This window comes from Hyperoodon ampullatus (genome assembly GCF_949752795.1).
Source record: "Hyperoodon ampullatus genome assembly, chromosome: 4".
Taxonomy (NCBI): domain Eukaryota; kingdom Metazoa; phylum Chordata; class Mammalia; order Artiodactyla; family Ziphiidae; genus Hyperoodon; species Hyperoodon ampullatus.
In genome coordinates this window covers 134164485-134178638 of record NC_136917.1, presented here as the reverse complement: position 1 = coordinate 134178638, position 14154 = coordinate 134164485, and the positions used below count along the sequence as shown (strand labels likewise).

General features: G+C 41.0%; 1 protein-coding gene and 1 pseudogene across 2 annotated transcripts; both read left to right on the top strand.

Moving 5' to 3' along the window:
- Positions 1-1047: 1047 nt before the first annotated feature.
- HSPB3 (heat shock protein family B (small) member 3) lies at positions 1048-1497 on the top strand (the record flags this gene model as incomplete). Its single annotated transcript, XM_079702620.1, has 1 exon — positions 1048-1497. One exon carries the CDS (start codon positions 1048-1050, stop codon positions 1495-1497), a length of 450 nt encoding a protein of 149 aa, XP_079558746.1.
- A 10258-nt stretch (positions 1498-11755) lies between these two features.
- On the top strand, positions 11756-13067 carry LOC307051302 (AP-2 complex subunit mu-like; annotated as a pseudogene). The gene has a single exon. The product of its transcript is annotated as an AP-2 complex subunit mu-like (transcript).
- Positions 13068-14154: the final 1087 nt, after the last annotated feature.

Sequence of the window (14154 nt, the reverse complement as noted above, 5' to 3'; positions counted from 1 at the left end):
ATGGGTTCGTGCCCCGGTCCGGGAAGATCCCATATACCGCGGAGCAGCTGGGCCCGTGAGCCATGGCCACTGAGCCTGTGCGTCCGGAGCCTGTGCCCCGCAACAGAAGAGGCCACAACAGTGAGATGCCCGCATACCGCAAAAAGGAAAAAAAAAAAAAGAAATTATATGTTATTTATTTTTGCCAATGAAACAGCAAAGCTGCAACTGGATTAATCCTTAGTTTTCTGGGCTTTAGTATCAAATAGTTCAAAGCTTTAACATTTTTCTCTCCCCTGGGGCTCTATTTTCCTTGCTAAGATGCCCCATTCTATGCCTGTCCAACTCCCATCTGAGGTTCGACATCATTGTCTGGTTTAGTCCTAGGATCTCATTTTTGATGAGTCAAACGTAATAAACCCAGATGGCGTGGCTCAGATGTCCCTTAAGTTTAAAAGATTAAAGGATGAAGTGAAAGTAAATATATAGGACAGAGGGCTGAGGGTTTGTTGAATGTTGGATATTTGAATGTGTGTGCGTGTGTATCTTAATTCCTAATCAATTACAGCTAAATTCACCTCCCCCCAGCTTTGCACTTGGCTACTAGGATTAATGCAGTTTTAGCTCATATCATAAGACGAGTGCACATCTCTGGGCTGTTCTGATCCGCTAGATCACTGTAGTTCACAAGGACAGAGCACCCCCTCAGATATTTCTCAAACACTGTTTCTGATTCTCTTTTTCTTTGGGGGTAAGCAAGGCAGACACACTTGCCAGGGATAACTGAGAATGTAAGGGCAATCCTTGACGCAGCAGCTCGAGCAGGCTGTGTGCTAAAAGCAACTTCGAAACATGCCCTATAAATAGCCGTTCATTGTCAGCAGCAGTGAAAAGACAAGAGGGAGTGTGCGGCGCTGTGATTCAGGCCTAATTAGAGAGTTGCGTCTGCGCAGGGTTATAAGCGAAGAGCGGCTCCAACAGATGCTGTAGTCAGACGGCAACTGCGAGGGTTCAACACGGACAACGTAGCTGGGGCGGAAGGCGTTCGATGCTGGCTTGGCCTCCACTATGGCAAAAATCATCTTGAGGCATCTCATAGAGACTCCAGTGCGATACGAGGAGGAGTTTGAAGCTCGAGGGTTGGAAGACTGCAGGCTGGATCACGCTTTATATGAACTGCCCGGGCCAACCACCGTGGACCTGGGGAAAGCCAGGGTGGCCCAGCCTGCCCCCGTGGACACCGCAGAGATGCCGCCCCAGAGGGACGAATCCCGCTTCCAGGTCCTGCTGGACGTGGTCCAGTTCCAACCCGAAGATATCATCATTCAGACCTTCGAAGGCTGGCTGCTGATTAAGGCTCAACATGGAACCAGAATGGACGAGCACGGTTTTATCTCAAGAAGCTTCACCCGACAGTATAAACTGCCCGACGGCACTGAAACCAAAGATTTGTCTGCCATCCTCTGTCACGACGGAATTCTGGTGGTGGAAGTAAAGGATTCAGTTGGGACCAAGTGAAATCTTATCGGTGCCTGTTCATACAGCACGAGGAAGATTCTAGTTCAGCCCATGGTATCACGAGAATGTGTGTATTACCTATGTTTGAAATGATTTTTATGAAGATTAAAAATATAGACATAGTTCCTGGTATGTTGAGGTTGTCTTTGTTACTTTTACTCAGAAAGGAAAATTGTTAAATATGTTCCTACAGCTCAAGTTGTTGCTATTCTTACACCTGAGAAACATGAACAGTTTAGGAGACCATAGTCTGATAGCAGAGATGACTCAGAATTATTTCTTCGTTACTCCAACAATGCCAGAGAAGCTGCATTTTTAACAATTGATGGCAAAAGAGCCACACTAATTTAAGAAATTCTTATCCATTTTATGAAAACTTTTTATATTGCTGAAAAGAGCTGTGATCCCCTTTGCTTGATAAGCTTTTCTTTTCAGTATATTTTATTACAGTGGAGTGGAGCTTTGTAAACAGTCTGAAGGTTAAAATATAGTATTTGAAAACTGGGTCTGAAATATATTTATGATTCACTACATTTGTTACTGCCTTAAACTTATGTTGGAATTTTCAGATATAAATCTGACTTTTAAAAGTTCCAAATACGTGCCTCTTTTTTTTTTTTTTAAGCTAAACTGGATCTTATCTGCAGTGTTTTCTAAAGCACAGCGTATGTTCTGTGGATATTTATGAAACATTAAGATGTATTAACTCATACTCATAAATTGAGTTTAGGAAACCACTTTAAAAGTACAATTATTGAATTCAAAAAATTTTAAAGTATGCTTTTTAAATGTTACTTAAAATTTTAGATTTCAGAAGATGGCAAAATGTACTGCATCTTCTCACTGCATAATCCTTGGCTTTAAATAGCCTGGCAGGCAGTGGAAGTTCGGAGGCCCGAGCTTACATGGGAGTCTGAGTTTTTACAGCACAGGGGCTGCTTCTGTTTCCCCCAACTGCTACTTTGGCCCAAGGGAGCGCCTGACACACTGGTGATTAGGAATATTGTGTTCAACAGCTGGTCTGTGACATTCCAAAGATTTGCTATCTCATTCTGTACATATGAAATATTTCTTTGAGGAAGGAGCTGCTTTTACCCCATACCCCATGTGAGGCTGAGGACAGTGCTATGAATAGAAGAGGAATTCGGGTGTGGAAGACACCAGGGTAGCTACTGACTGCTGACAATACTGCTGAACTCCTCTATGGTGCTTTATTCGTAGTTCACATGCAAACACGAGAGACATGAAACAACAGAAAAATAAATCGGACAGTTAAGCAAGTGGTTTTGAAAACAGAGATGTTTGTTTACAGTCTAATTAAATTGACAGGATTTTGAAGCTTCATGTTCATATGAGGTTACGGCCCATGCAGTGATGTTTGTGCATGCAACTCTAGAATCACAAATTCTGTTTGACAAAGTGAATATTACAGACCACCTCTGCTACATAACAAAGTTAATGGTAATTAATGGGATTGCATCTACTAATATGATTAGAACTGAGATACCATTTGTCCCACATTATTCTTTCCCATTGCTGGACAGAATAGTGTGAACACGAACTAGTGCTTTGAGAAACAAACACAAAAACCCCTCTCATGTGGCCTTGATCTTACTCTAGATGAGATCTTACGTCTGAGAAAGTTCAGAAAGTGAATTCTCACCACCAGGAGCCACTGATAGGAAATGTTTAAAAATTATCATTAAAATAAGCACATCATTCAATTAGCATTTATTTTTTCTAAGACAAATTTTAAAGTAATACACAGCCATTTTTTTGATTTGGAAAATAGATCAAACATTATCAAAAATAAAAACCATTTATTGGTTGACAACATTTTCAACTAATCTTCACCATTCCTTACTTTAAATGCTACTCTAAAGTATAAATGCTTGTGGTTGTAGGTTGGGGATAGAAATGGTTAAAAAAAAAAAAAAAGGAAAAAAAACCATTAATATTCTTCTACGACCATGAGAGAGCTACTTTTTTTTTTTTTTTTTTTTTTTTTGCGGTATGTGGGCCTCGCGCTGTTGTGGCCTCTCCCGTTGCGGAGCACAGGCTCCGGACGCGCAGGCTCAACGGCCATGGCTCACGGGCCCAGCCGCTCCGTGGCATGTGGGATCTTCCCGGACCGGGGCACGAACCCGTGTCCCCTGCATCGGCAGGCGGGCTCTCAACCACTGCACCACCAGGGAAGCCCTGAGAGAGCTACTTTTAATTCCTACTTCAATCTTCTCTTGCACATAAATACATGTATCACTCTTCACAAAATTAGGACTATATTTGCAAGGAGTTTTTTTTGTTTTGTTTTTTAACATCTTTATTGGAGTATAATTGCTTTACAATGGTGTGTTAGTTTCTGCTGTATAACAAAGTGAATCAGCTATGTGTATACATATATCCCATATCTCCTCCCTCTTGCGTTTCCATCCCACCCTCCCTGTCCCACCCCTCTAGTTGGACACGAAGCACCGGGCTGATCTCCCTGTGCTATGCGGCTGCTTCCCACAGCTATCTATTTTACGTTTGGTAGTGTATATATGGCCATGCCACTCTCTCACTTTGTCACAGCTTACCCCTCCCCATGCCCATGTCCTCAAGTCCATTCTTTACACCTGTGTCTTTATTCCTGTCCTGCCCCTAGGTTCTTCAGAACCTTTTTTTTTTTTTAGATTCCATATATATGTGTTAGCATATGGTATTTGTTTTTCTCTTTCTGACTTATTTCACTCTGTATGACAGACTCTAGGTCCATCCACCTCACTACAAATAACTCAATTTCATTCCTTTTTATGGCTGAGTAATATTCTGTTGTATATATGTGTCACATCTTCTTTATCCATTCATCTGTCAATGGACACTTAGGTTGCTTCCATGTCCTGGCTATTGTAAATAGAGCTGCTATGAACATTGTGGTACAGGTATCTTTTTGAATTATGGTTTTCTCAGGGTATATCCCCAGTAATGGGATTGCTGGGTCATATGGTAGTTCTATTTTTAGTTTTTTAAGGAACTCCCATACTGTTCTCCATAGTGGCTGTATCAATTTACATTCCCACCAACACTGCAAGAGGGTTCCCTTTTCTCCACACTCTCTCCAGCATTTATGGTTTGTAGATTTTTTGATGATGGCCATTCTGACTGGTGTGAGGTGATACCTCATTGTAGTTTTGATTGGCATTTCTCTAATGATTAATGATGTTGAGCATCCTTTCATGTGTTTGTTGGCAATCTATATATTTTCTTTGAAGAAATGTCTGTTTAGGTCTTCTGCCCATTTTTGGATTGGGTTGTTTGTTTTTTTGATATTGAGCTGCATGAGCTGCTTGTAAATTTTGGAGATTAATCCTTTGTCAGTTGCTTCATTTGCAAATATTTTCTCCCATTCTGAGGGTTGTCTTTTTGTTTTGTTTATGGTTTCCTTTGCTGTGCAAAAGCTTTGAAGTTCCATTAGGTCCCATTTGTTTATTTTTGTTTTTATTTCCATTTCTATAGGAGGTTGGTAAAAAAGGATCTTGCTGTGATTTATGTCATGGAGTGTTCTGCCTATGTTTTCCTCTAAGAGTTTTATAGTGTCTGGCCTTACATTTAGGTCTTTAATCCATTTTGAGTTTATTTTTGTGTATGGTGTTAGGAAGTGTTCTAATTTCATTCTTTTACATGTAGCTGTCCAGTTTTCTCAGCACCACTTATTGAAGAGGCTGTCTTTTCTCCATTGTATATTCTGGCCCCCTTGATCAAAGATAAGGTGACCATATGTGCGTGGGTTTATCTCTGGGCTTTCTATCCTATTACATTGATCTATATTTCTGTTTTTGTGCCAGTACCATACTGTCTTGATTACTGTAGCTTTGAGGTATAGTCTGAAGTCCAGGAGCCTGATTCCTCCAGCTCCATTTTCCTTTCTCAAGATTGCTTTGGCTATTCGGGGTCTTTTGTGTTTCCATACAAATTGTGCAATTTTTTGTTCTAGTTCTGTGAAAAATGTCATTGGTAGTTTGATAGGAATTACACTGAATCTGCAGATTGCTTTGTGTAGCATAGTCATTTTCACAATGTTGATTCTTCCAATCCAAGAACATGGTATATATCTCCATCTATTTGTATCATCTTTGATTTCTTTCATCAGTGTCTTATAGTTTTCTGCGTGCAAGTCTTTTGCCTCCTTAGATAAGTTTATTCCTAGGTATTTTATTCTTTTTGTTGCAATGGTAAATGGGAGTGTTTCCTTAATTTCTCTTTCAGATTTTTCATCATTAATGTATAGGATTGCAAGAGATTTCTGTGCATTAATTTTGTATCCTGCTACTTTACCAAATGCATTGATTAGCTCTAGTAGTTTTCTGGTAGCATCTATAGGATTCTCTATGTATAGTATCATGTCATCTGCAAACAGTGACAGATTTACTTCTTCTTTTCTGATTTGGATTCCTTTTATTTCTTTTTCTTCTCTGATTGCTGTGGCTAAATCTTCCAAAACTATGTTGAATAATAGTGGTGAGAGTGGGCAACCTTGTCTTGTTCCTGATCTTAGTAGAAATGGTTTCAGTTTTTCACCATTGAGAATGATGTTGGCTGTGGGTTTGTCATATATGGCGTTTTGTTTGAGGTAAGTTCCTTCTATGCCCACTTTCTGGAGGGTTTTTATCATAAATGGGTGTTGAATTTTGTTGAAAGCTTTTTCTGCATCTATTGAGATTATCACATGTTTTTTATCCTTCAGTTTGTTACTATGGTTTATCACATTGATTGACTTGCATATATTGAAGAATCCTTGCATTCCTGGAATAAACCCCACATGATCATGGTGTATGATCCTTTTAATGTGCTGTTGGATTCTGTTTCCTGGTATTTTGTTGAGGTTTTTTGCATTTATGTTCATCAGTGATATTGGACTGTAGTTTTCTTTTTTTGTGACATCTTTGTCTGGTTTTGGCATCAGGGTGGTGGTGGCCTCACAGAATGAGTTTGGGAGTGTTCCTCCCTCTGCTATATTTTGGAAGAGTTTGAGAACGATAGGTGTTAGCTCTTCTCTAAATGTTTTGATAGAATTCACCTCTGAAGCCATCTGTCCTGGGCTTTTGTTTTTTGGAAGATTTTTAATCACAGTTTCAATTTCAGTGCTTGTGATTGGACTGTTTATATTTTTGATTTCTTCCTGGTTCTGTCTCAGAAGGTTGTGCTTTTCTAAGAATTTGTCCATTTCTTCCAGGTTGTTCATTTTATTGGCATATAGTTGCTTGTAGTAATCTCTCATGATCCTTTGTATTTCTGTCACGTCAGTTGTTAGTTCTCCTTTTTCATTTCTAATTCTATTGATTTGAGTCTTCTTCCTTTTTTTCTTGATGAGTCTGGGTAATGGTTTATCCATTTTGTTTATCTTCTCAAAGAACCAGCTTTTAGTTTTACTGATCTTTGCTATTGTTTCCTTCATTTCTTTTTCATTTATTTCTGATCTGATCTTTACGATCTCTTTCCTTCTGCTAACTCTGGGGTTATTTTTTTGTTCTTCTTTCTCTGACTGCTTTAGGTGTAAGGTTAGGTTGTTTGTTTGAGATGTTTCTTGATTCTTGAGGTAGGATTGTATTGCTATAAACTTCCCTTTCAAGACTGCTTTTGCTGCATCCCATAGGTTTGGGGTCATTATGTTTTCATTGTCATTTGTTTCTAGGTATGTTTTGATTTCCTCTTTGATTTCTTCAGTGATCTTTTGGTTATTTAGTAGTGCATTGTTTAGCCTCCATGTGTTTGTACTTTTTACAGGTTTTTTCTTGTAATTGATAGCTAGTCTCATAGCATTCTGGTTGGAAAAGTTACTTGATACGATTTCAATTTTCTTACATTTACTAAGGCTTGATTTGTGACCCAAGATAAGATCTGTCCTGGAGAATGTTCCATGAACACTTGAGAAGAAAGTGTGTTCTGTTGTTTTTGGTATGGAATATCCTATAAGTGTCAATTAAGCCCATCTTTTTTAAGGTATCATTTAAAGCTTGTGTTTCCTTATTTATTTTCATTTTGGATGATCTGTCCATTGGTGAAATTGGGGTGTTAAAGTCCCCTACTATGATTTTGTTACTGTCAATTTCCCCTTTTATGGCTATTAGCATTTGCCTTATGTATTGTGGTACTCCTATGTTGGGTGGATAAATATTTACACTGTTATATCTTCCTCTTGGATTGATCCCTTGATCATTATGTAGTGTCCTTCTTTGTCTCTTGTAATAGTCTTTATTTTAAAGTCTATTTTGTCTGATATGAGAATTGTTACTCCAGCTTTCTTTTGATTTCCATTTGCATGGAATATCTTTTTCCATCCCCTGACTCTCAGTCTGTATGTGGCCCTAGGTCTGAAGTGGGTCTCTTGTAGACGGCATATATATGGATCTTTGCAAGGAGTTTGATATCCTGATAATACTCGTTCTTGTCTGTTGCCCTCCCCACGTCCCACTAACCCAGACCCATCCTCTTCCCTTCTTTGTCCCAGTCTGAGCCCAAGCAGGCTTACAGGCCACGTCATTCTAGTTTCCAACTGGGTTCAGCCAATGGGAGGCACTGACTGCAGAGAGGGGCTGGAGAGAGGTGGCGGTGGGCAGGAGGAGAGAAATGTCAGGGCAGTTCTTTCCCCACTGCCAGCCTGCTGCAGACGGAGGCTCTGGCAGGACCTGCATCCCCCCAGGACAGGAGCTTTGGAGAGACAGCCTCTCCCCCAGGATTTGGATGCCGGCATCCTAATCCTTTTGCCCCTTCAGCACATGGGGTGGTGATGCTCTCTGCCTTTTCTTGTTCCTGGTGCTTCACGAGCCTCTATTGATTCCCTTTATTTTGCCTGCTGTCCCATAAGTGATTCCTTCATTAAAGTCCTTTTCAGGAGAGAAAAGAAATTTTCACATATTGAGATATGGTGAAGTCATGGCTAATACATGAGTTTACCTGAATTTTAACTGCTAACTAAAACAGCCTGTTTGTACCCTATCAAATGTACATTGTACATCTGCTTTAACTATTAAAGAAAAAGGCACATTGACTAGAAGTAAAGAATGTCCATGTTAAAAATAAAGATCAAATGCCTCCCTTCCTGGCCTGCCGGTGCTGGAACTCCTTTGATGATAAGACTCCCTTCCCAGGTGCCAAGGCCATACTGACTTGCTATGTATCTGTTTTTCTGAAACCTTGAAGGAATGGATTCCTGACTTATTTGATGTTCTTGGTTCCGACAAGATATAAAAGTGTGTTAAATCCATGCTTCTCTGGAGCAGTTTTCTGGAGCGATTATCTGAGAAGCTGTCTTCCAGGCTATAATCCTCAGTTTGGCTCAAATAAAACTCTTTTCTATTCCTATTATAGATTTTTAAATTGATTGTTTTCATCAACACAGGAGATGGAATTCTGGCTTGTTTTCTTCGTTTGTTTGTTTTTGCCAGAACCCTGATTGATTGACCTCTTCTTCTTCTCTTCTTTTTTAAAAAATTTTTATTGGAGTATAATTGATTTACAATGTTGTGTTAGTTTCTGCTGTACAGCAAAGTGAATCAGTTATACATATACATATATCCACTCTTTTTTAGACCTTTTTCCCATATAGGCCATTACAGAGTATTGAGTAGAGTTCCCTGTGCTATATAGTAGGTCCTTATTAGTTATCTATTTTATATACAGTAGTGTGTATATGTCAATCCCAATCTCCCAGTTTATCATTTCCCCCCTGCTTTACTTCTTACCTGATTAAAAAAAAATAGTGCATTACTTTCTTTTGCTAGCAAACATGAACTGATTTGTAATGGCTATGCACTATTGCATCACAGATAAACGGTATTATAACTTAACCATTCCTTTTCACTACTGGCCCCAACAGGAAGCAGATGGCACTATTAAATTGGAATAATTTAAATTAGAATAATTTATTTATAAAGAGACTAATTACAAAGGAGTGAGCAGGGTGGAGAGGAGCTACAAGGCAGTGTCATAACTTGAAGGTAGCATTGTGGAGCTCTTAGGTCCCCCGGTCCAGAGGGATGAGAGGAGGAAGCAGGTCTTAGAAATCAAAAAGAAAGTCAGATGGAGGAGACCATCAGCTGTAACTTTCATTTGAGGGACCAGCCCAAGGTGACCTCATAGGCACTGGGAGAATAAATACTTTCCCCCTCCAGTCTCCTACCAGGGCACCCCATTGGCTGAACTTATCTGATAGCCGGAGGGTGTGGGCTTCCTGTAAATACAGTTCAACAACCTCCCAGGGCAGAGAAAAGTGGAGAGTGACTCCTGGGGTCCAGGGGCAAACTCCAGCACTTCAGTAAAGTGAGGACTGTTGCCATAGCTCTCTCTTAGGACAGCTTTTCTACAAAATACAGCCTGAGACAAGGATTGAAGAGTCGACAGTTTATTTGGGGCGTTTAAGCCCAGGATGGTAAAGGTGAGGAAATAGGGGGAAGGAAGCAAGAAAAAATGGGAAACAAAGTGATGCAATGTGCTGCCATGCTGGCCACTGTTTCACAATGAACTACAAAGACACTGAAGCCTCTGGGCAGGGATATTGGCTCAGCACCTGGAACTTCTCCAGAAAATTTTCAGGAAGAAATCAAATCTTAGAGCAATCCACAGGGAAGAAAGGAAAGGGAATTTGCCCCATTCCGTCCTATATCCTATATCTTATCAGTCAAGGTTCAACTCACAGGGAGTAGACCTTCCTACACTCTGAGTTATATCATCCAACCCCTTAGTGGCTGCTCAGAAAATCAGACCCCATGCCCCACGGTGTGACATTTCATCCAGGCTAGGAGCAGAAGGATGACTCGGCATGATTAAGGCTCAGTCAGGGTGAGGAGTGCAGCCTCGGGGATTCCACTTGGACTCTAGCTACCTAAGGAGGCTAGACAAAGGCTCTGGCAAAGGTGGCAGCATCACGGTCTGGGAGGCAGGGGATACTTTCAAAAAAAAGAAGGCAGGTGAGAAGGTACACAGGGTCTGTAGCCACAACAATCTCAGATCCAGAACTGTAGGAAGAGGGTGCCAGGCAAATCACACAGTCTTACAGCATCTACACTGCCTTCAAACTATGGACTGTAATATCACCTTATATTTTGATCTAATTTTTAATCTGCTTAGGTGCAAAGTCAGTCTTCTTAAACTTCTCTGGATTTTTCTTTTTCTGAAGATAGTGGACCAATCCTGGAAGTCCAGAAGATTTTGATTCCACTGATCTCCCCAAGTCCAAACTGCCTTTATCTTATTTCTCACCTACTTGTGATGATCTGAAAATTGCTGTTAATGGGTCTTAGCACATCTGAAGAGTGATTTCAAAAAATACAAATAACAACTTCAGGTTAAAAAAAAAATCCAAAATACCTAATAATCATTTACTCAAGCTTAACAAAAATAATTTTTTCAATAAAGACCACTGTTCTCTTCAGAGGTTCTCAAATAATTAGTTGGAAAGAAGAATTAAAATGTTGGTTCATTATGCTGGCTAATAGCTTAGACATTATATTTTGAAAATAACTCCGTATTAGCAATTGAGTTGGCTAGATGTTCTCCACAAAATAACAGAGAAGTATTTTAAATTTGAAGAGTAAATGATTCTAAGTAACTATTTTCTTCTATATTTCCTTAGCATTGTTTAATATATAAGAGCATGTATGTTTGCATGTATATGTTTATAAAATCCTGTTTATTAATGTTTTCTAACTTCAAGGACAAATACAAAAAAACATATTGTGGTAAGATAAAATGGTCTCTATGATACCATTCTTTGTAATTTGTTGAGACCTTCTTCATGACCCAGTATGTAGTAAGTTTTCTTAAATGCACAATGTATATATGAAAATAATCCATGTGTATATTTTCTATTTGAGAATATATATGAACAATCTCCTAAAGAAGGAGACAGAAGCAAAAATAAACAAATGGGAGCTAATTAAAAGCTTTTGCACAGCAAAGGAAATCATTGACAAAATGAATAGACAACCTACTGAATTGGAGAAAATATTTGCAAATGATATGACCACTAAGGGGTTAATATTCAAAATGTATAAACAGCTCATACAACTCAATATCAAAAAAAAAAAAAACCCAAACAACCCAATTAAAAATGGGCAGTAGACCTGAATAGAGACTGCAGTGAAACCCGAGACAGCGGGCATGCGAGCAGGGGGCAGGCGGACATCTTGGGATCCGAAGAGTGGCCAGGCCGGCTGAGCAGGGGGCTGCAGACACCAGGTCTCTTCTCAGAGAGATGGACCGTGGAGACTGAGCTGCTGCCATGACTGGAGACTTATTCATCTATAATCACAAGGGTGAGGTGCTCATCTCCCAAGTCTACCGAGATGACATTGGGAGGAACGCAGCGGTTGCCTTTCGGGTCAATGTTATCCAGCCGGGCAGCAGGTAAGCAGCCCCATCACCAACATTACTCGCACCAGTTTCTTTCATGTTAAGTGGTCCAACATCTGGCTGGCAACTGTCACCAAGCAGAATGTCAATGCTGCCATGGTCTTCGAATTCCTCTGTAAGATGTGTGACATAATGGCTGCCTACTTTGGCAAGATTAGCAAAGAGAACATCAAGAACAATTTTGTGCTCATATATCAGCCGCTGGATGAGATCCTAGACTTTGACTACCCAGAGAACTCAGAGACAGGTGCACTGAAAACCTTCATCACCCAGCAGGGCATCAAGAGCCAGCATCAGACAAAAAAGAGCAGTCTCAGATCACACTGGGCAGATTGTCTGGTGGTGGGAGGGCACCAAGTATAGCCAGAACGAGCTCTTCCTGGGTGTGCTGGAGAGTGTGAACCTCCTCATGTTCCCACAGGGGCAAGTGCTGAGTGCCCATGTGTCAGGCCGGGTGGTGATGAAGAGCTACCCGAGTGGCATGCCCGAGTGCAAGTTTGGGATGAATGACAAGACTGTCATTGAGAAGCAGGGCAAAGGCACAGCTGATGAAACAAGCAAGAGCAGGAAGCAATCAATTGCAATTGACGACAGCACCTTCCAGCAGTGTGTGCGACTCAGCAAGTTTGACTCGGAGCGCAGCATCAGCTTCATCCCACCAGATGGAGAATTTGAGCTCATGAGGTATGGCACCACCAAGGACATCATCATTCCTTTCCGAGTGATCCCGCTAGTTTGGGAAGTGGGACGCACCAAGCTGGAGGTCAAGGTGGTCATTAAATCCAACTTCAAGCCCTCACTACTGGCTCAGAAGATTGAGGTGAGGATCCCAACCCCACTGAACACCAGTGGGGTGTAGGTGATCTGTATGAAGGGGAAGGACAAGTACAAGGCCAGCAAGAATGCCATCATGTGGAAGATCAAGTGCAAGGCAGTCATGAAGAAATAGCAGATCAGTACTAAGATTGAGCATCTGCCCACCAACAACAAGAAGAGATGGGCTCGACCCCCCATTTCAAAACTTTGAGGTGCCATTCGCGCCTTCTGGCCTCAAGGTGCACTACTTGAAGGTGTTTGAACTGAAGCTGGACTACAGCGACCATGATGTCATCAAATGGGTGCGCTACATTGGCCACAGCGGCATTTATGAGACCTGCTGCCAGCTGCCTAGTGACAGCTAGCCCCACTCCCCACACCCCTGTTCCATAGGTCTGGGTGCCCTCCACCACCACACATCAGTGTCTCCTCCCTCCTGCTTTGCTGCCTTCCATTTGCACCAGCCCAAGTCTAGGTCTGGACCAACCACACTGCAAGCAGGGCTCCCTGGGCAGGGCGGTTTCTGAGGCTCCTGCTCCTCCATGCATCTGCCTGCCCCAGCCCAATGCCAGGCTCTGAGTTCTGCGACCAAAGCCAGATGGGCCCCATCTGCTCCCCTCCCCTGTGGCCATATCCCTCTGGGGTGGGAGGATTGGCTGCCCCTCACCTTAGAGCTCCCCCAAAGGCCAGAAATGGATCCCCAGCCCTCAGTTCCCACTCTGCTTTGGGATAGTGTGAGCTTCATTTTGTACATGTGTGACTTCGTCCAGTTATAAACCTAATAAACTCTGTAGAACGGGAAAAAAACAACAACACCTGAATAGACACTTTTCCAAAGAAGACATACAGATGGCCAACAGGCACATGAAAAGATGCTTAACATTGCTAATCATCAGGGAAATGCAAATCAAAACCACAATGGGATATCACCTCACACCTGTCAGAATGTCTATCATCAAAAAGATCACAAATAACAAATGTTGGCGAGGATGTGTACACTGTTGGTGGGAATGCAAATTGGTTCAGCTACTGTGGAAAACAGTACAGATGTTCCTCAAAAAACTAAAAATAGAATTATATGATACAGTGATTCTACTTCTGCGTATATATTCAACAAAAGCAAAAACACTAGTTTGAAAAGATACATGCACCCTAATGTTCATAGCAGCATTATTTACTACAGTCAAGATATGGTAGCAATCTAAGTGTCAATCAACAGATGAGAGGATAGAGAAGATGTGGTATATATACACAATGGAATACTACTCAGCCATAAAAAAGAATGAAATTTTGCAATTTACAACATGGATAGACCTGGAGGGTACTATTCTTAGTGAAATAAGTCAGATAGAGAAAGACAAATACTGTATGTTATCACTTATATGTGGAATCTAAAAAATAAAACAAACTAATGAATATAACAAAACAGAAAAAAAAACCTCCTTGTATTAT